Genomic DNA, 22,945 nt, shown 5'->3' on the forward strand with positions numbered 1-22,945 from the left:
AAATTTGTTAATCTTTAAGGTCCTATAGGACTGCTTTTTTATTTGTGAAGCTACAGACTAACACAGCTACCCCTCTGAGGTCACATAGTATGCGACTGATAAAGCTGGGACTTGATCCCAGTGGTTCTGGTACATACCCAAGGGATAATACACCTTCTCATGTTTTGGGCAAGATTTTAACAACCACTTTTAGCAAGCTCTGTTGGGAAAGTGGTTCATGGCCTGCACCTTCACTTTAGTATCCTGGAATGCATTTTGCCTTGTATAATCCTAGAAATTGTGTGAGGAACTGATGTTTGTGCTGGGTAATCTGAATGAATGTACAGGCAAAAAACCCACAGGGGGTATGAAATGGATTTAGGAAAATTAATAAGGAAAGGTAGGTGCTACTAGTCATATCTAGCCAACCAATGGATTATAGCCAAAAAAGATTGTCATTTGGTTATGTACGTTAGTGATGGAAGCAAAACCTTGATTGATCTTTTGCTGATAAGGACATTTCTGTGGAGTCAAGTTATGGACCCTGATTTGTGGCGTTTTTTTTTTAAATATATGAAGTATGATGTTCAATGAAAAATCATCTCAATTAAACAATCCAAAACACTGAGTTTAACACAAAGCAGCATATAATGTAGGCTACCACTATAAACCTTTCTATTTCTATAACTACATAAAACAGCCAAAAAAAGATATAAGCTCACAAATTTTGGAAACTTGCCCTAACATGCCAGCAGCAGTTTTGATATAGTAACATAATGATGCCTTAACAATACATCATGTAGTCTTAGATATCCTCATTCTGGGGTATTACAGTGTTGAGGCACATCCCCAGGGTAGAGAATTGAGGAAGCCCTCCACGGAGTGACCTCAAGGGGTTGCACCAAATAATATGGAATAAGGCACCGAGGACCAACACTACCTAGGAAAAGGGAAAGTCAGATTCCAAACTGTGCAGACTGAGCTCACTAAGCCTTTTGAGGCACATCAGTGTAGAAGGTAACTCTGATTGGAAACCTGCACTACCTCCTTCCAGCATACATTCTGCAGTTCTTGTGCCTGTGCATGATGGTTGGTGTGAGAAGTGAGAGTGGGGTTGGAACTCACAAGCCAGCCTCACTCTACCTTCACATATGGATGGATTTCTCTCTCTTGATGCTAAAGATTTACCTCTTGATGAAAGTGCCACAGCAATGGGCAAGTGACATCGAATGCAGGTGGAGGATACCACTCGAAGCATTTAGTCACAAACCTGCATGTAGGTAGTGCAGGTGTGATGGTCATCTGTCTGCTGAACTGGAACAACAGCAGCTCCTGTATCCTGTCAAGAAGTCAAAGCAGCCCTCTTTAGGGACAGTGCTGCTTTCTTTGAGACCAGACTGGGAGAGAAGAAAATTCCCAAACACAGCTTTTTCCAACTGCTCCCCGTCGGTTAACCAGGACTGACTGGATATCTAATTTTTGCTGTCACAATGGAAAATTCATGACTAAACAGAAAGTATGTTTTGCATCCTGGAACGTTTGCACACTTCTTGATCGTAATGATCAAACATGAACACAGAACAGCAGAGAACTTGCATGTTATAAAATTGATGTTGCAGCTTTAAGCGAAACCCTTATTTCTGGTACCAGCCAGTTCACAGAGGTTGGAGCAGGCTGTTCATATTACTATGTGCGTTACCCTGAGGGTCCTCCAAGGCAAGCAGGAGTTGGCTTCACCATCAGGACACCACTAGTCCCACAGCTTGAATCTGAGCCACATGCTATCCATCCTCACCTTATGACTGCAAATCTTAGAGTGAGGCAGGGACAATACCTTGTACTTGTTAGTGCATATGCACCCCCTTTGACTGCCGCAGATGATGAAAAGGCGGCTTTCTGCCTTAGCCTGAACTCAGTGATCTCTTCAATACCTTTTAAATCCAAGCTTTGTATACTTGGTGATTTTAATGCTAGCATTGGTCAGGACTACACTACGTGGCCAAAGGTGCTTGCACATCATGGTATTGGAAGTGAGAACTCAAATGGCACTCTTCTTCCAACTTGTGCACAGCATGAGCTTGCTATTGCAAGCACATTTTTCCAACAGGTGAACAAATACAAAGCAACATGGTATTCAGTGTTGTCTCCTTGAACCTTTTTCCACCAAAACATCATCATACTACTGTATGCCAAAAAGCAGGATGTAGGTAAACTTGAAATTACCAAGACACAAGCACTGTTTCAATGCAGTGTTGATGCTTCCTTCGTCATCAGCAATGAGAGACCAGAATGGTCACCACTATTGAGGATGACTGGATTAACATCAAAGAAACAACCTGCAGAACTGCTGTTGAGATCCTCGGTTTCCAAAAATATAGGCACATGGACTGGTTTGATGACAAGGATGGAGATGCCCAAGCCCTTCTTGATAAGATGTATGTGGCACACCTGGCTTGGATCAACAATAAAGAGAATGCCTCCAGGAAATGAGTATGTATTTGAGCTAAGTAGTAGGCACATGTCAAATTAGGGCAAATGAAAGAGGACTGGTGGAAATATTGAGCAGGTAAACTCCATGATGCGGCCAACAGACATGATTTTAAAACATTCTATGATGGGCTGAAGGTAGTCTATGGGCCAAACATTGCTGGCTTTACACCAGTGTGCTCTGCTGATGGCTTCACTTTAACCACAGTACTAAACTCCTTGACTGTTGGGCTGAACATTTTCATAAAGTATTAAACCAGACCAACTTTAGAGGGCAGCATTCTTGAAGAAATTCTTCAGTGGGCTAATGATTTACAGCTGGTCATATAATTAACTCTTGCTGAGCTTAAAAAAGCTGTTAAACAGATTAAATCTGGAAAGACACTTGGCAGTGATGCAATTCCATCAGAAATTTATGAAGCTGCTGGTGGCCAGCTGATGTACCATCTAACCCATTTATTTAGCACCATTTGGGAAAAGGAGCTAGTCCCCCAGGACTTCAAAGATGCCCAGATTGTACACATGTACAAGAGAAAAGGTGACCATGCGTGTTGTGATGACCATCAGGGCATCTCTCTGCTCTCTATAGCTGGTGAGATCCTGGTCTGCATGTGTTCAAAAATGGCATTATTCCTGAAAGCCAGTGGGGATTTTGTGCTGGTCAAGGCACTGCTGACATATTTACAGCCAGAGAGACACAAGAGAAATGTAGAATGTAACATCAGGACCTGTCTGTGATTTTCATTGACTTGACCAAGGCATTCAAAACGGTGAACAAAAATGGGCTCTGGAAAATACCTGGATGAATTAGCTGTCTTGAAAAATTTATCAACATTTTTTGGTTTTTGCATGATGGCATGCTTGGTCGGGTCCTTAAAAATGGAGAGATATCAGCATCCTTTGGAACATCAAAAGCTACAAAGGAAGGATGTGTCCTTGCTCCTCTGCTGATCAACGTCTACTTTTCAATGATGCTGTTAGTTCAATGATGCTGTTAGTTGCTTTTAAGGACTGCAAGTTAGGCATACCTGTTCAGTTCCAAACAGATGGCAGTATTCAATCTCCAGAGACTTCAGGCTTGCACTAAAGTGGTTACTACAACTATCCATGACTTTCTGCTTGCTAATAACTGTAGATTGTTGGCTCATTCAGTGACGGATGCACAGGGGCTTTCTGATTGCTTTGTTACTTCTGCTCACTGTTTTGGACTCACAATGAGCCTCAAGAAGAAAAAAGTTACGCTTCAGCCTGTTTGGAACGTGCCCAGCACTCAGTGATCACTGCTGCTGGTAAAGTCCTTCAGGCTGTTGACAAGTTCTGCTACTTCGGAAGTGTATAGTCCTCTACCATAAACATGGATCATGATGTATCTGATTGATTAGCAAAAGTCAGCACTGCCTTTGGAAAACTGTCCAAATACCTATGGAATGACCATGAACAGATAAAAAAAAGATGGTCTTCTATGGCCAACTTGCTCATTGAAAGTGCTTTACTGGTTGTCAGTATGAATGCTATAAAGATATCTTAAAGGCCAACGTGAAGTCATGTGGCATATCTCCCAGTGATCTGGAAACTATAGTTCAGGACTAATTGTTTTGGTGGCAAATCATTCTTAATTGCTTTGAGTCAGCATATCCAGGAAAAGCATAGGATCCAAAAGAACATACAACACCCATAGCTGGTGTTTTTTTAATGTGACATCTGTAATTGGCTCGGCTGATCAACGATAGCTTTAGTTGCTCACCAACGCCATCATAGGTGGTGAGATCTGTGGATCAACGGTTCAGTCCAAGAAGAAGAAGGAAGTATTAGGTATGTATAAATATATTTGAATATTAATTTTAGTGCTTGCTTGCTTACTAGGAGCCTGACATATAAAGACTCAATCTTAGGAATAAGGATTTACAGGGCCTCGCTCTAAATCTAATTTAATCAATTATATCAAATATTTGCTTATTGACCTTCAGTAACTATCTCTTCTAAATCATATGTTAGAAACAGAATGCCCATAAGATCCAATAATCCATTCCTGTTCCAAAGCAAGATATCTTCTGACAAAACTTCTGTTCACACATTGTAGACAGACAGCAACGCAGATTGAAAAAGCAATCTGCTCTGTCAACAGCAGCCAGACTGCCCAGCCGCTCTCTCAGTAGAATGGCTGACCAGAAGCACAGCAGACAGGACTGCCTGGTGATGCTGAAGACCCGTCTGTTGACAGAGGGCCCCCCAGAGCATCCACATGGCTTTTTTTGTCAACAAATTTTGTCAAGAAAGGCATTCTGCCTTGTGGGGGGAGAGGCAGAAGGCTGTTGACAAAACAGCTGTGTTCTGTCAATTTACTGTCGACAGAACACATTTTTAGTGTGGGTGCTCCATGAATTTTGTCAACAAAACAGGTGTTCTGTTGACAAAACTCTTTAGTGTAGACATAGCAAGAGAGTATGTCAATTATTGCCCTTTACTGTTGATCTCAGTGGCAAATAAAGTGTTAAATATTTGTCATAAACAAATATGCCAGGGTATGTTTTAGACTCAGACTTCCTTTTCTTCAGATCGTTACCACTGGAACAAAATTCTCAAGATATATAAACATTTAGCACCTCATTTTGTTTTCATAAGAGTTAATGTTAAGAAAAGCAAACAGTTTTGTAAAACTTAAAAGGAGTGTGTGTCAAATTTTGAACCAAAACCAAAATTTGCATCGATGCATATTGGGTCCTAGGCTGACTATTCTCTGCTGTAAAGAGCAAATGTACAGCTTGAGCTGCTCTCAAAAGGGCCTGATCCTGATTGTTGCAAGCATCTTATATTCCCATCGTGTGCAGTGGCAATAGTAGGTGCTCAGGACTTTTTAGAGTTTGCCTGAAGTATGCTTCACAGAGTTCTTTTAAATTATTGTTCTTGGTGCTCTGAGATGTCTTGGCATGATAAGGTGTTAATGTAATTTTAAGATAATGGTATTGTTAATCAAACTTCCATGTTAATTTCAGTTTCGTTCAGACCACCAGGGTGTGGGGGAAGGAACAATGTTTGCTTTAACTACGGACCAGATTCTTTCTGAGCTGCTCCCCGCTTCCTCCCAGAAGATAGGCCGCTGGGAGTTGAGATAGCTTTATAGTACCTTCACACCTTTGCCTGTTCCAGGCACTGCTGTACCCTAAGGCTGCCTCTGCTGGCATGCACTATGGCCACTTCCCTTTGCATCCCCAGCAAGTCACTGCACCAGGAGATGCAGACAAGATGGGCAGCACCAGATTGTATATGTTAACCCTACATTCAGCATATTTTCCAAGGGGCTGTTGTGGATCCTTTGTTTTCTGTTGGCTGTTAAGATGGAAGCCAGAATAAGGGTCTGCCCCAGTAAGTCATCTGAGCTATAATTTAAGTACATCATGCTGAATTGAAAGCTCAGGTCAGCCTCAGAATACTTTCTGGCAAAGACAACACCATAATGAGTAATTGGGAGATGACTGACACACTTCCTAAACCGGGGTGGCCAAGCAGTTAGAGGCGAAGAGCCAAAACAGCAGTGGATAGAGTGCAAAGAGCCATGTATTATATATTTATTTGTATTTATATTTTATATATCTATATATCAATCTATACATACAGACTTATAAAAATTAATATAGCTATATAACACAAATATGTAATATGTGACTCATTGCCTTCCCCATCCCCCCAGAGCCAAGCACCCCCAGGCTTCCTGTTCTAACTGAATGCCTTCCCCCTCCCCACTCTAAATGAAAGCCCTCTCCCTTCCCCAGAGCCCATCACTGCCAGCCCTCCCCACATTTACAGTGGTGCTCAAAAGCCAAAGGTTTGCCACTCGTGTCCTAAACCTCAGCCAGAACAATAATAATAGCAAAGACAACATCAGACTGGGTGAAAAGAATGATTAGCTGAATCTTATTAATCCAAACAATTCTAGCATTGATAATAACAACAAAAGTGTTACTTCTCTAAATAGGAAACATATTGCTCATGTAAATAAGTAGTTTTTAAATAACAGGAAACATTTCCATATAGTAGAAGAGTAAAAGCTGGTTATTTAATTCAAGGAAATTGGAGTAAAGGCTGGATATTTAATTCCAGGAAATACATGAGAAACAGTTTAACAATCCAACTCTTTACAATAAGATCTTTGGCACAAAAAATTTGCACATTCTTTAAGCACAGTGGAAGAAAAAGGCAGGTTTTTTTTCACCTGATATATAGGGCTGGTTGAAATTTTAATAAGCTTCAGTAATTCCTATTTTATTTTTTTACAAGACTATTCTGTTTTTTCCTTCCAGCTTCATTTGGCACTGTGAGTGCTGAAGAAATGTGTGCCAGTCTATTATGACTTTCAGCGAGATTTAAATTTGTAAGTACCTCAATCTTGAAAAATGATGCTGGGCTCCAACATGACACGGGCACTTTTGAAAATGTGGTCCATTCTTAAAATATTATACCAGTATCAATCATCATAGAGTATCCCCGTGAGGCAAGGCACAAAGCCCATTTTACAGGTGGAGGCTAAGATACAGGGAAGTTAATGAAAGTCATAGAGCAAGAAGCTGTAATGTGAATGAAAATGCTCCTAATTCAATGCAGGACAGCTATTTAAAGTTGCTGTAAGGAGGGTACATGAAGTAGTGCATAACTGTATTTCTTAAGGTGTAAATGGTCTTTGTTTTTCTCCACTCTTCCCCACTAACTATATCCATGGCATATTATTGTGAACATATCAAGAAAGAATAAATGAGTATAAAAGAGGTAAAACTTAATTAGAGGGTAAATGTGTTGCTGGAGTTCTCTTCACGTTTCCTGTTCCCGAAAAAGGCATATTAAGGTTCCAGATCTGTAAAGGTTATGCATAAGCATATATTTCTGACATCTAACTCCTGCTGACATAACTGAATGCTTCAGGTGTAACTTTCTACAGGATCAGGACCTAAAACTAGGATCTGGGTCAAACAATTTTGCAGTTCACAAGGAGTCCCAAACTTCTAGGAACAGCAATACAAAATGACCAGCACAACAGGTACTCTGCAGCCCCACCTCCCCCCAAGTCCTACAATGTGCATTCTCTTAGCACTCTCCCTAGCTGTACCCTGGGCCTCTTCTTTACACTTGATCACTCTTCTACACATACTTCATGGGAGGCAAACTCCTTTACATGCACAAACAACAAGAAGTCCTGACACACCTTATCGACTAACAGATATTTTGGAGCATAAGCTTTCGTGGGCAAAGACCTGCTTCTGAACCCCACCACTCGTGCATCTGACGAAGTGGCTCTTTGGCCATGAAAGCTTATGCTCCAAAATATCTGTTAATCCGTAAGGTACCACAGAAGTTCTTGTTGTTTTTGAAGACACATGCTAAATTTGCTACCTCTCTAATACTCATCCCCTACATGCAGGTTTTTTTCTCCCACACTCTTAAAACTAAAATAAAACCAAATTAAAAATGGAATATAACCATTATCTAATCGTTTTCCTTTGTTACTGATTTTGTTGTGGAGACCCCTGCTGAGAGGGGGTCTAGATCCCCCATCCTCCACTCTCCCCCATCAGGAGGCTGCAGAGCCTCCATCCCTGGGGGCTTGCTGTGGCACAGCTGCCCCCCAACATCCCTGAGGAGCCCTGACATGGAACGGCAGCCCTCCCCCCCCATCCATGGAGGCCAGTGTCCCATATTTGCTATGGGTCAAGTGGTCACTCTACTACTCCCTGCCTGCAGCTGCTGCACGCTTGGAGCCAAAGGGCAGTCTGGGAGAGGGGGAAGTTGTCCCCCTTTAGCCCCTGTCCTCCCCAAGAAATCAGTTCCCACCCCCACCCCAGCTGGGCGCAGCTCAGGCTATCAGGGCTCGCTTGGAGGCTGGGGATGGGGTAGCACTTGAAATCCCCGTTGCTATGGGAACTCACGCAGTCATCCACAGCCCGGCCTGGGAGGCAGGCGGAGGGGCTGGTCATGTGGTGAAGCAAGATGGCGCCGGGCGCCTGACGGCTGCAGTGTGAGTGGCGGGAGGCGGGAGAGCCCAGCCTGGCGCTGTCTATCACAGCCATGCATTCCGCGCCGCGGCGGCAGCAGCCCCTGCCTCTGAGCCGGGAGACCAGCTCGGCAGCCCCGTCGCCTTGTAACCCGGCTGCCTCCGGCGCGCGCCGCCCCTGCTGGGCTTCAGCCAACCCCGTGTAACTTTTATTGCAGGGTTCTCCGCCTGCCCCTCGGCGCCCAGCTGGTGGGAGAGCTGGCGAGCCAATGCCCGCGCCGTGCGCTCTGACCAGCCCTGACGTGAGCCTGCCACTCGCAGCACCTTTACAATGGCCCTAACCTTGTTTGGTAAGTAACAAAGCCGGCTGTCCACTTAGGGCTCCGTGGCTCAGCAGGAGACAGCAGGGGTGGGGCGGGGGGCAGGTATATCTGTAGCTCTACAGTCGTTCTGGGCTGCCTGGCGCAGAGATGATGGCTTGTAAGATAAGGCTGGTCTCTCCCATTGTTTCCTCTCTAGGCAGAGCCTAAGGGCGTGTGCTCCTTCAGTTCATTTCAGGCTTGTGGAGTAATAGCTCGCCACAGTTGTTGGGAGCTGCATCTACAGAGCCGTCTGGTTTCATGGCACCTGGTTATTGCTAGCAAGTTTATGATTTTGCAAAAGAAAAAAGAAACCCTCTGGACTTAGTTCTTTATAGCCCAACAGCTATTACTGCTCTGCCGTGCACAAGGTTAGCGTTCACCAGGAGAGGCAAATTGCAAGCACATTGTGTTGAAAGAATATTTGAATGGCAAGATAAATAAAAGTTGTGCTGCTTTAAAAAGTGCTCTGACAGCAAGAGGAATTGTATAGCAAAATGATAAATTAGCTAATGAGACAACCCTTGTTCTTTTGGGAATATTGCTGCATAATGCTTAATTGCCCATAACGCTTAGATGTGTTTCTATAATTATATTTAATAATAATACAAATTCAAGGAAGAAAACAGTTTCTAGAGGTTATGAATGTTGACTTGGAATATTTTTATACTAGCCAATGTGTTGGAAAATTGTAAGGACTGCAGTTTTAACTTTTGAACAGATTTCTCTTTAATAAGATTATTAAGCTTTATTGTGCTTGTTACTGTGTAATTTAAAAAGGTATTGGGTGACAGAATCTATTTACCTAATTGTGCTAAAATCAGTAATAAAAAGGAAGCACAAATAACATGATTAATAGTACCGTAATTAATTGGAACCAGTTTCATTGCTCTCATAGACAACTCCTTTATGCCTCTTAATTCAGAAATGTTTTCTAGTAAGTAATTTTACATAATTACCATTTACTGAAGTGTGTTTTTAATGTTTTTTTACTCCTGGTGTAAATAATTTGTTTAGATTTATTTTATTACTCTGAGGTTAGAGTGAAGTCTTACAAATGTCAGACTTGGTTTTTCACCCTTTGTGACTGTGATTATTCTAGTGTATTGTACTCTCTGAATACCAAACGCAGCATGTGTACAGAACAGTTTTCTTCAGATAGTATTGCATTTAGCTACAGTGTTATCATGTGAATTTATATTTCCTATTTCAGCCTTTTAGGATGCCCAAGACTAAAATAAAACAGCTGAAAATGGATCAGACTGTAGACCCTGATCTTGTTGTTGAGTCCTCATGGTGGACCACTGTGCCTACTCAGAGTCCCACTGAGTAGACTTTAGGGGGCATCAGAATGAGCACAGGGGTTTTTCCTGGTGCCACTTGCAGGACTGTGGCTGAAGTCCACTCCTTTGCCAGTGCAGGCTATAGGGATCCCACAGCAATTTGTTGTTTATATGCTAATACTACTCTAGATGCAGGTGTAGGAGGTTAACAGTACTTGACAAATTTCAATTATTCATAAATATTAATAACATTAAACAATTTTCACACTCAATAGAAAATAGAGCCACATTATACATCTATTACTTAAGTTAGTGAGAAGTTATGTGGGTAGTTCCATCACAATCATAACAAAAAAAGCGCTTTCTAGTCAATTATCTACAAGTTGATTTTTCCTTCTCTTTTTAGTTCATGTATGCATTCTATGTAGTTGATGTGATGCTGCTCTTCTTATTTTTAAATAACAATGTAAATCACAAAATAGATCGACTTGATAGTACATAGAAAAAGGTTAAATTAATCTAGTGTGAGTTTTTAGATGCTACCAGTGCCACTGAAACTAACAATGAAGAAATGTAAAGTGAGGACTTCTCAGTTCACTGTGTTATGTCTCGTTTTCAATAACATCTTGCACCAGTTGAAGACTCCTTCATATCCTCAGCTGGAGTAACTTGTCTGCAATTGTGCATCAGCCTAATACAAAATGATACATGAAAATTATTCCTTTGAGGAATGGAAAAAAAAATCATCATTGCAATTGTCAATGTAGGTATGTGAGTGAAAATGTATGTAAATGCTCAAAATACGTGCATTGTTGCTGCAGTACGGTTGTTGAGAGACACAAAGTTTTGCATTTGCTGGCATTTGTTTATGTAAACAAAACTTGTTTATGCACTTTTCACATGCACTTTTAATAGTGTTTCTTCTTCTATTTAAATAACTGATTATATTATGTGTCAAATACTTTCTGTTTTACAAGCATACATTATACAAGTGTACAAAAAGGTTGGGCTTGTTATAAATAGTACAAAATGGAAAGAAGACTTAGCATTTCTTGAGAATGGAAAGTTGAAACAGTTATACTGGTAAAATTAAACCAATACAGTTAAACTGGGAAAAGTTGACCAGCTTATTCCAAAATAAAAGTGATTTGTACTGGTTTAACTTAAACCACTTTAAAAGCAACATAAACTAAACTGAAAAAGGACCTTTTAAAGTGGAGTACAGATGTCCATATGCACAATTCTACAGGTTTAACTTCACACCTTAGGTTATATTTACACTTTTGGACTTTTTGCACTGTCTGTTTTGCTAGTGATAGGGAAGCAGTAAAAGAAAAGTGCTATCTTCTGTTCTCACTTTGACACCGTCAGATTGGGTTGACATATGCAGCATGTCCATTGTGATGGGAGCAGCACCCTGAGGGCATTTATGTCACAATGCAGCTCTCTATTTTTTAGGATAGGTCTGGTTGGAAGCTGGGGGCGGGGAGGGAGGAGAGGGTGATTGCAGTGCCTTTTCTCCCCAGCACTGATCAGCTCCAGTAGCTCAGCATTGCTCCAAGCAGGGATTGGCATGGAGCAACCTTTGTCATGTGGCCAGATAAGTATACTTGCCAAGAAAACAGGAAAATGAGTTTCAAAGTTCCCAGGGCTTTTCAGAGAGTGGGCGGATGGCTGTTTACCTCATGCCAGAGGATCAAAGCTGCTGACCAGAGGGATCACTTAGGCACTGTAGGATATCCTCTGGAGGCTAAAAGCTGTGTAGACAGGGAGAACCTATCTTTACTTGTACATGATTATAAAAGTGTCACCAGTAAGAACTGTACTGCACTCGTGGAGGTGGTTTTCTGTTGGGTGAAACATCTGAGTTTCAATGCAAAAAGTAATTGGCAAGTAAGTGTAGATGCTTGCACAGGTTTTACACAAAAAGAGGACTTTTTGCACTTTAAGCAGCAAGTGTAGACAAGTCCTTAGCTTATTTCTATATAATTTTCCTTGTAGACAACCACCAAGTGATATGCTTAATGGTGGATTTACACCAGGGTAGGGAACCCCCAGCCTGTGGTCCAGATCCGGACCAAGGCTTGTCAGTATCTGGTCCCCAATGCTTTGGGCGCCTCTCCATAGCATCTGGCCTGTGGTGGAGCGGAGGTTTTGGAGCCTGAAGCCTTGCAGGCCAGATCGAGCAAGCTGCAGTCCAGATCCAGACCATGGGCTCTGCTGCGGGCAGGGAGGAGGAGCAGGTGGGAGAAGAGTGGAAGAGCAGCAGCGGCCTCAGCAGCCTGCCCAGAATTCTGGCCAGTCAGAGCAGTGGTGGTGCCTGGGAGTAGGGGGGTGGAGCAGAGAATGCACATCCGGGAACGAACAGGTAAGCTGCACCACCGTTGTTCAGACCGCGTGTCCCTCGACTGCTCCTGCACCTCTGCTGACCTCTCCCTCCCAGACTTCTCATCCCCACCCTGACCGCTCCCTCCCACGCTCCAAACCTCCAACCTCCTGCCGTCCAGATGGGCAGAGACGGTGGGAAAGTAGTGCCCCAGGCAGTCTCCTAGATGCATTTTTATAATGCACAGAAGCCTGTAATAAACATGCATATAAACCAGAGACTTACTAAAACCACTGGAGAGTGCGCCACAACTTTGCAGCATTTATCCTCACACTATTGTGATGTAGTAGGGAATTGTCTTTTACTGGTTCCCTCAGTCTCCATTCTGCTGTTTTGTAATTGACTTCCAGACTGGGGAAGAGGGAAGTAGAGATCAGTCCACATCACTGGCGCCCAACAACCACAATGCAAGCTCTGAACGCTCCCTTCCACCAACACTAAGAGCCAAGGCCTAATAGCAGGAGCTTAGTTCAGGAGCCCTTGCCCAAAGCAACCTGGTTGCCTCGTAGAAGGTGCAAGAGCAATAATCACCATTAGATGCCCCTCCACAAGGACATCTGAGGCCTCTGAGCTGCTTTCTATGTATGCAGGGAAGGGCAGTGGCTGAGCCCGCTTTACCAGAGTCCAGCCAGATGCACAGTGCTCCTGGCTCGCAGGCTCATGGGCTCTGGCTCATTGCTTCATAGAGCAGGTCACCAATTTGGTGTGGAGAGCTCCTGGGCAGCAGGACGCTCCAGTAAAACCTTATACACCCCCCAGACAGCAGGGGGCGAGCAACTCTGAACCGAGCCATGACAAACAGCAGCCCACAGAGGTGGGCACAGCTGGGCTCAGGCGGGACAGGAGAGCACACCGCTGGCCACTCTCAAGTCTCTTGGGCCAGCACGCTGTACTCATTACTGCTGCTCCCTCAGCCCATTGACTGTGTCATCAGCTGCAACCCCATGGTGCAGCCCCATTACAGCAGCCCCAGCAGCAGGGGGCGCCAGATTCTGCTCAGTCCTGCCCTGAACGCCACTTTCCCCAGCACTTCCACTGCCATCTTCCCCCCCCCCCCCCCAACTGCCACATCCCCATCCATTGGCCAGTCAGTGGCAAGACACTCAGACAAGACTAGCCCCAGGCTTGGGGAGAGGATCAGTGCTTCACAGCCTCAGCTGCAGCCAGTGGACATTCCTAGGGCAACCCAGCCCTGCAGAGACCCATTAGTGGGGGAGAGACAAGGAGTTTCCTGTTCCATCACTGCCCCGCCTTCCAGCACTTGAAGCACAGAGAGCCATGGGACATGGCAGGCAGTGCACATCCAGAGCCCAGCCAGCCCTGCAATTAGCTTGAGCTAAGTCTAATCAGGGGGCAAGCAAACTTTTTATACTGCACCCTTCTTACTTGCCCCCGCTTTGTGTGTCCTTGTTGAAAAGAATGGATGTAATTAATTCACGCCTTTTATGGATTGTCTCCCAATAGTGGGTGAGTTTTAGGAATTTGTTAGCTGTTAGTTCTACTGTTCAATAAAAAGTTAGATTGGATGGCCTAAGCTTCATTTAAAGAAAGCAATGATTGTACTTTGGAAAAAGAAATGCTTTTATATTCAATTTCAGTGATTGTAAATTTCCCTTAATTTCTAGGAATTCATTCGCTTTTCATGATGGCTAATCAGCTTTCTGGTGTGAATAAAAGAAATTATTTAAACTGGCCAAGGGAGCTTTTCCAGCATGAAGATGTTTCCAAATACAATTCATGCATGTACTCCTGTTTTTGCTTTTCATGAACATCGTGGCAGATAAAGTTTCCTGAGAGGTTAAGAAATAAAAGGGGTAAATGATACACCTTTAATCTTGTGGAGTGCTCACATTCAGTGGTGTTAAAACATCACAAGAGTGCCTATGGATAAATGAAGTTAGAGAGAGAACTTTGGTTCAAGTGTCCAGAAAAGTTATTTAAGGTGAAGCTGGATGAATATAGATTGTAAAGAACTGGGAAATAAAGACATCAGATGAGAAGGAATTTGCAATGGTGCCAGTATAAGAAAAAGGACTGGGTGTGCGGGGAAGGAAATCAGATGCGATGTTTGTCCTTTGACAAAGGTGTCCAAATACTAATGAAATCCAAATACTAAACTACTTGTCAAGCCTGGCCAAATAGACTGAATTTTGCAGCCACAGCTTTATTTATTGCTACAGTAAACAGAGAGCTGGGGGTGCCAGATATTAAAATGTTCTGTATAGTGGAGTGGGGCCATTGGTCCAGCTCCATCAGTGCCACTCCCACTTCAGCCACAGAGAGCAAGACAGCTGGGACCCGGCCCCATGGCCCCCAGCGTGGCAGCCAGCCCCCCAAGTCCTGCTGCCCCTGGCCTCCACTGCCATGGGCCACGGCATGACAGCTGGCCCCCAGTCCAGCTGCTACTGCCACCAACACTGGTTTAGCAGCTGGCTCCCAGCTCCACTGCCATGGCCCTTGGCACAGCAACCTACCCCTGGCTCTGCTGTCACTGCTGCCAGTTCTGAAGTTGGCCCAACAGCCGCCAACCCCAGGATGACATGCTCAATTAACTGGCACCAGCCACCAGCAGAGCAGGCACTGGTTAATTGAGCATGCCAGTTACCCGAATTCCAGATAACCCAGCTTTTACTGTACCTTAAATGAAATGAGTGGAAAAAAGTTAATTTGCTGTTACAGCAGAAGATTATGTGTATTAGGCTAGCTCTTTGTAATAGGTTTTGCTGTACCAAAGAGGATAATTGAATATATTCTTATTAATCCTATTCACATGTGATTGCTTTCTCTGAAAAACTAATAGTAGTTGTACAGCATCTTAAAGAGAGTGATTTTTTTAACAAATTAATTGTGTCTTTTTGTATATGTTAGTAGAATCCTTACATTTTATTATCATGAAAATATTCAAGCAAAGACACTGTCTAGGAATAAAATGAATTTGTTGAGCTCCACTAGTAAGTTCAGTGCTGCCTTGTAAAAGGTTTTTGAGTAACATTCAACTTGGCCAAAGTATGGTAAGGAATCCAAATAGTATGCCTTCCCCATGAAAGATCACTGGAAGAAAGACGTAGAAAGGTTTCATGCAGGGGTGCTTGAAGGAGGAAGACTGCAATTCAAATTCGTCTCTTCTGTAATACTACTTGTCTAAGGATTTCAGAACACTTTCAAAAGGTGGGTAAATACATTATTCCCATTGTATTAAGGCCCTGCCTATAGTAGAAATGTTGCACACCTTTCAATAGATTTTAAAGCAATCCAATTAAACTGGCACAAATCTATAAGGTAGATGCACTCAAACCTATTTAACCTTTGCTTAAAAAATCTTAGGTTAAGTTGGTAAAATTGTGACAGAAGCCAAACTGATTTAAATGATGTTTGAGTTGTTAAAGAGCATCTGTATGATGGTTTTCACTCATTTAACTAAGCTGATTTATAATCTATTGAATTATGTCAGGACATTATTTCTAGGATAAACAAGGACAATATTTAATTTTTTCAAATCGCTAATAACAAAAATGCTTCTGAAAACACAAATGAGGAAAGTTATGGAAGAAAAAGTAGGTAGTCCTCTTCTCTACAGCCTCAGTAGCTTGAGATTGGAATGGAAAGTGAGTCCTAATACTGAGAATCAGAAAAGGCTTTTCTCTCCTCTAATTTATCAAATCTAATGAATCAAATGAGGACAGTAAGCTTGAAAGAGTTTTTCTGACAGTGCAATCTCTGGAAAGATCAAAAGAGAAGAACCTGCTTAGGAACAGATCTCTTAATAGTTACATAGATATCAATTGACCGAAAATGTGAAGAACTGAACACTTTTTGTAAATGAACACTTAAAAAATTTAGTCATGTCTTGTCAATTTAATGAACTTAAAAGTGTGATTTAACACAGTGACTAAAGATAACTCAGGACATCACTTTAATGTCAGAAAACAATCTTAAAAGCCATAATCGGAATTCAGGATTACTTGATGAAGATTGATGAGACTGCTACAATCATGAGTAAAAGGAGGTTTTGCAATTGAAGCCAGAAATGGAGGGTCACTGTGGAGAGACTTTACATTATTTGTTGAGTCCAGTTGGTGGATTCCGTTTTGCAGAAGGCCATTGATATTCCTACCATGTAGCAGGTGACATGCCTCATGTTGCCTCAGAGGGTGGAGCCAGATGTGACCTACTCTGATTCAGCAATAGATTTTCATCTTTCTGTTAACCAAAAATAAACTGACAAAGCTAAATGAAGAAGGGCTCCTGCTTATGTGTAAAAGATGTAAGGACATTATCATCCCTGAAGTTAATGCCTGTCACAAACTTCTGTGGAAGCAACAGAGGAGAACAAAGACCTGAGTGTACTGGTTTGCCACAGGATGACTGTGAGCCACCTGTGTGATGCAGCTGCAGCTGTGAAAAAAAAATAAGTGCAGTCCCAGGATGCATCAGGAGAGGTATTTCCAGTAGCGACAGGGAAGTGTATTACCATTAAACAAGGCAGTAATGAGATCCTGTCTGGAAAGTGTGCATTTCTGGTATCCCATATTTAAGATAGATGAATTCAAGCCAGAACAGTACAGAGGGAGACTACTGGGATGGTCCTGTGCATGGAAATCCTGCCATACAAGAGGAGACTAAAGGAGTTTGGCTTTTTTGCGCTAACCAAATGAAGGATGAGGGGAGAGATGGTTGCTCTATATAAATACATTAGAGGGATTAATACCAGGGTGGGAGAGGACCTACTTAAACACATATTGGCACAAAAACAGATGGCTGTAAATTGGACATCAGCAAGTGTTGGCTTAAAATTAGATAAAGATTTCTTACACTCAGAGAAGTGACGTTCTAGAGCAGTCGTTCTGGAGCAGTCGGGGAGGGTGGGAACCTATCTTGCTTCAAGATTGAACTTGGTGAGTTTTTGGAGAGGGCGATATGATAAAATTGCTTATAATGGCATGTGGCCCATCTGTGACAGTGAGCATCAAATATCCCAAGTGGTTGTCAGGTCTGACCTTATACTTCATGGAGGCCTATGCAGATGGGGGTGCCTCCCTGTGCACAGCTTCTTCTGGAGCTTGGGAGGGGCATGTCTGCTCTTCCTCACAGCTCATGCTGGGGGGGGCCTAGGGCTGCCTGTTTCTGCCAGGTGCCTGCGGCTCAAGTTTTCCTCGCCTGCACAGCTTCTACTTGGGTTTGGAGACTTTCCTATGACTGGAGCAGAGTTGCAGGGGCTCTGGGCTCCTCTGTGCCCCAAGCCTGGTAGGAGGGAGCCCTCATGAGTGGCTAACTACTGGACAAGAGGAGCACTGGCAGGAGAGAGCAGCTGAGGGAAGGAGACAGACAGAAGGCTGAGGTGATAGAGCCATGCTTAGGCAGACAAGCAGCTGCATAGGAGCACCCACAATTTTGGTGCCCTATGCAGCTGCGTGTTTCATGGATGCCTCGGGGTGGCTCTGGTTGTGGGATGGGACATTAAACAGAGAGAGCTCTGAGTTACTACTGTCAATTCTTTCCTATCTGCTCTGGCTGGTGGCTTTTGCTGACATAATTAGGGCCCAACTGATTGCCATGTTGGGTGCCTGGAAAGAATTTTCACTGGTCAGAGTAACAGAGACCTTGAGTTTTTCCCCCCACCCCCCTTTGAAGTACAGGGTACATATCCTTGGCTGGTTTAAACTAGAGTAAGTGGTAGATTCTCAGTGACCTGAAATCTTTAATCATGATTTGAGGATTTCATAATTAAACCACGGGTTTATTACAGCAGTGGGCAAGTTTAGTTTCTATGGCCTGCAATGGGCTAGAGGTCAGATTAGATTATAGTGATGCAGCCTTCTGCCCAGGATGTTCTTTACCACCCCGACAGGAAGCTTTTCCCAATATCCAACCTACAGTTTAAGCTGGTTGATTTTTTTGTCTTATCCATAGAGGTTATGGAAAATATTTTTTTTTCTCCTTCCTCCTTGTAACAGACTTTTAGGTACTAGAAGATTGTTATGTCCCATCTCAGTCTTCTTCTTTCCAGACTAAAAAAACTTATTTATTTTAATCTTTCTTCACAGATCATGTTTTCTAGGCCTTTTCTCATTTTTGTTGGTCTTCTCTGTACCAGTTTGTCCACATCTTTCCTGAAATGTGGCTCCCAGAACTGGACACACTAGTCTAGTTGAAGCCTGGTCAGTGCAGAGTAAAGTATAAGTATTACTTCTCACGTTTTGCTTACAACATTCCTCCTAGTGCATCCTAGAGAAAATGTTTGCCTTTTTTGTGTAGCAGTGTCATGCTGTTGACTCATATTTAGCTTGTGGTCCACTATAAATCTAGATCCCTTCCTTCAGTACTCTTTCCTAGACAGTCACTTCATATTTAGTATGTGTGAATCTGATTGTTCCATTCACCTTATTTACATCAGTAAATTTCTCCAGCTTGACCAGATCATTTTGAATATAAGCCTTGTGACGTTGTCTCCGTATTTTTATGGGAATGTGTGTTAATATGGGTATGCATAACTTAAATACGCTTTGTGCAAAGTGGGGCACGTAGTATTGGATCAATGTTCACTCTTAATTTTTTCCCTCCATATACGGAATACATTTTGTTATGTGCACCAAGGTATCTGCCGATGTGCACCATCAATAGAAACACAAGCTTGTGGCTGTGAGCGCTCTGCTGATCAGCCAGGCAGCGTTTAAATTTCTGCTGGTTGTCCACCCAAGTGCGCAGCTTGTAAGGAACAGTGGTTGGAGCCCATCTTGAATTTTGTTCTTTCTCTCACAGTTGGGGAGAATTAAACAATGACTCCCTCCTCAGGGGAGATTCTAGATAGGGAATGAGAGGCAAACAAGTATGGTCTTCAGCTCACCACCTCAAGAAAATACATGAAAATACCTGGAAACAAAATAACTCTAAGGACAAGTATGGAAGGAAGCCGCTAGATCCAGGTTGGAAAAATGATCAGCTCTGGCCTGAGAATGACTTTACCTGAAGTAAGACATAGGATAAGAAATTATGATTTGTAACAACTACTTTTAGTGTATTGGGCTTAGCTGGCGTGTTTTGTTCTATTTTGTGTAGTAACTTAACTTGGATTTGTCATCACTGGCAACCACTCAAATCCTACTTAATGTCACTTCTGATTTTTAAGAAATTCAGTGTAAATAATTGTTACTGGGTGAGGGTGAGAACAACAATTATGCATTTCTCTTTAATTGATAAAGCGGGGAGAACATCTTAGGAGCTCACTATATATAAAGTTTACACATCGTGGGATGGCTTTAGCTGGGGGTTTCATTGGGTCTGTGCCAGCGGTTCTCAACCTTTTCCAGAGGGGGACCCGTCTTGAGAAGTCAGGAAAGGCAATTCAAAAATGGGGGGTCAGAATGGGGCGAGCAGAGCCATAGCTAGCTAATTTTGCGCCTGAGGCAAGAATATAAAATTGTGCCCCTCATGTTTATATATTCATAATAGCTATTTCATTGCAAAGGGGAAATATATTAATAAAATAACATTACATTTACTATAGTTAGAGTTGTGGTGGTAGAAAGACACTCATCCCCAAACTGCTTCCCCCAGCTTAAACCCAACAATCAGGGGCTTGGGGAGTCACGCTCAGGAGCTAGAGAGGGCTAGGGGAGTCACGCTCAAGGGCTGGAGGGGGCCAGGGGAGTCACAATCAGGGGCTAGGAGTCACTCAGGGGCTGCAGGGGGCTAAGGGAGTCACATGCAGGGGCTGGAGGGGATTGGAGAGGGCTAGGAGAGTCACACAAAGGCTAGGAGTCACTCAGAGGCTGAAGGGGGCTAAGGAGTCACACTCAGGGCTAGGGGAGTCACACTCAGGGGCTAGGAGCTGCTCAGAGGCTGGAGGGACCGAGGGGAGGCACAGGGATCCCCGCGGCTGGAAGCTGGCTGAGGCAGAGCCCTGGCCAGCAATGCCACCTGTGGGAACCTTGCTGGGGTCTGTGGGGACCCCATCTCCTGCAGAGGCTGAAAGCCAGGGAGCTGATCAGCTCTGCTGTCCCTCCCAACCTTGGACTCAGATCCCCACCTCACCTGAGCTGGGCACTGCTCCTGGGGTATGCAGTTCTCTGCCCTGCAATGAAATGGTTCTCAATGTAATTGGTGGGCTTAACTGCCTGAGTGCTGTTAATCCAATTAAGAAATTGAGAACCACTTCAGGGGTGTGAATGGCTTCCTAATAGCCACCTGTGGAGCAGCTCAGCCCAGCTGGAAACCCTTTTAAAATGTAACTCTGACCCGGTTTGGGTCCTAACCCATAGATTGGGAAATCCTGGTCTGTGCACTGGGGTGTGATGTCAGGTCCCTATGACTGACTGAGTCTTCCCAGAAGTGTTCTCAGCGTCTGTGGTACTCTCTTGGGGTTGTTATTCCAACCTTCTTCCTTTGCTGGCAGAGATCAGAGTTTCTGGCTCAGTAGGAAATGGTGGTGGAGCACCCCAGAGAACAGGTTGGCAGGCTCAGTGGGTTGCTGATCAACCCATCAAGGCTACGTCTTCACTTCAGAGATCTTCTGAAAGAAACCTTTCTGGAAGATCTCTTCTGAAATAACTTCTTTCAAAAGAGTGTGTCCACGCACAAAAAAGCAGATCAGAATAGTGATCTGCTCTTTTGAACGGGAGCATCCACACAGGCCCCCTCTCTTTTGAAAGAACAGGCCAGGGATCAAAAAGTCAGGTGCCATGAGAACTGCTCTTTTGAAAAAAATGGCCTGCAGAGTGTCTACTCACATCTTTCAAAAGAAGGCACTCTTCCTGAAATGGGAGAGTAAGAGCACTTTCGAAAGGAGTGCCACGTTCCTTCAATTTACTTTTGAAAGAATGCTTTGTGTGTGTAGACGCTCTGTGGGATCTTTCGAAAGAGCCCCGTCTTTCGAAAAAATAATTTGGAAGAACTCACTAGTGTAGACACAGCCCAAGTGACAAGTCTCAAGGGAATCTCCATGACCCAACCCATCAAAATCCTAACCTTCAAAGCATTTGCAACTGCTTCTAGTTTATCATCCGCAAACTTTGTAAGTGTACTCTCTGTGCCTTTATCTAAATCATTGGTGAAAATATTGAACAGAACCAGTCCCAAAACTGATCTCAATGGAACCTCACTTGTTCAGCCCTTCCAACGTGACAGCGAACCATTGATAGCTACACACTGGGAATGGTTTTTCAACCAGTTGTGCACCCACCTTATAGTAACTTCATTAGGTTTTATTTCACTAGTTTATTAATGAGATGGTCATGCAAAGCTGTATCAAGTGTTTTACTAGGTATACTCTTCATCCACAAGGCTTGTTAGCCTGTCAAAGAAAGCTATTACGTTGGCTTAACATGATGTGTTCTTTACAAATCCATTTTGAATATTACTTATCACTTTATTACCTTCTATGTGTTTGCAAATGGATTCCTTAATTATTTGCTCCATGATCTTGGTACAGAAGTTAAGCTGACTTTTCTGAAGTTTCCTGGGTTGTTGTTGTTGTTTTCATTTTTAGAGCTGGGCACTGGATTTGCCTTTTTCCAGTCTTCTGGAATCTTTCCTGTCTTCCATGACTTTTCAGAGATAATGGCTAAAGGTTCAGATATCTCCTCAATTGGCTCCTTTACTATACTCGGGTTCATTTCACCAGGCTCTGGTGCCTGGAAGACATACAACTTGTCTAATTTTAACTTGTTCTTTTCGTATTTTACCTTCTGAGCTACCTCATTTTCATGGAGAGTCATGGAGAGTCACTATGATTGTGACTTATGTCGCTCTGCTCTCTCCAATGTTGGTATCACTTGGCTGCGTGCGTGTGTTCCCTCTGTGTGCTGCCCCAGCTCTGCAGATAGCTGACACAGCAGACTCGAAGAGAACCCCCAGTGACCACAGAGGCTAGTAAGGTGCGAAGGCACGTCGGCCAGGTTTATTGCCGTATTGGATACAATAGTAGTTCCCTGTAGATTTCTTAGTCTAAGTCAGGGCATACTACAAATATGCACCCACGGTCAATGGACTCGGCTCAGTAAGTGGCGGGACTTTCCACTACCCCCTCGGCCGGACCCAGACCACATCCCAGGATTACATTCTTATACACAGGTACAAACAACTTACACATCACTCCTGACGTATTGTGGTACAACCCTTCTACGTAATCAGGTGCCGCCTCTCACCTTGTACTTGATGGTTTGAACAAAACAACTCTATCCATCATATTTCCCTTCTGCCCCTGTCATTGGGATGGGTCGGCCTGTTCTTCCTTATCTGTGGAATGTTCCAGGGTCAGGTGTTCTGGTACCGTGTTCCTATTTCAATATGCTAGGTAGATATGTTTATGCAACATCAACCCTCTTTTTGCCAACTTCTGTGAGCAATGCATTCCGTTAGCTCACAGCTGCACTTTGCTTTCTGTTAGCAAAGTTTTGACCATTACTTTGGTTCAGGCCTAAGGCCTCATACTAGGCCTGTACTTACTACAGTGTCCAATCACCACCAACCTTGA

General features: G+C 43.4%; 1 protein-coding gene across 2 annotated transcripts in view; it reads left to right on the forward strand.

The window, feature by feature from the left end:
- The first annotated feature begins 6,764 nt into the window (after nt 1–6,764).
- CHN1 (chimerin 1) overlaps nt 6,765–22,945 on the forward strand; it is a 188,063-nt gene continuing 171,882 nt past the window's right edge. The window contains exons 1-2 of one of the 2 annotated variants that reach the window (XM_075001827.1): nt 6,765–6,835; nt 8,665–8,796. In XM_075001827.1, coding sequence (XP_074857928.1) covers nt 8,778–8,796 — 19 coding nt within the window. In that variant the 5' untranslated portion in view covers nt 6,765–6,835; nt 8,665–8,777. Of the gene's footprint in view, nt 6,836–8,438; nt 8,471–8,664; nt 8,797–22,945 lie in introns of those variants that run through there. The other variant, XM_075001826.1, reaches the window with a different exon arrangement.

The sequence above is a fragment of the Carettochelys insculpta genome, chromosome 8 (genome assembly GCF_033958435.1).
Source record: "Carettochelys insculpta isolate YL-2023 chromosome 8, ASM3395843v1, whole genome shotgun sequence".
NCBI classification, from domain to species: Eukaryota; Metazoa; Chordata; order Testudines; family Carettochelyidae; genus Carettochelys; species Carettochelys insculpta.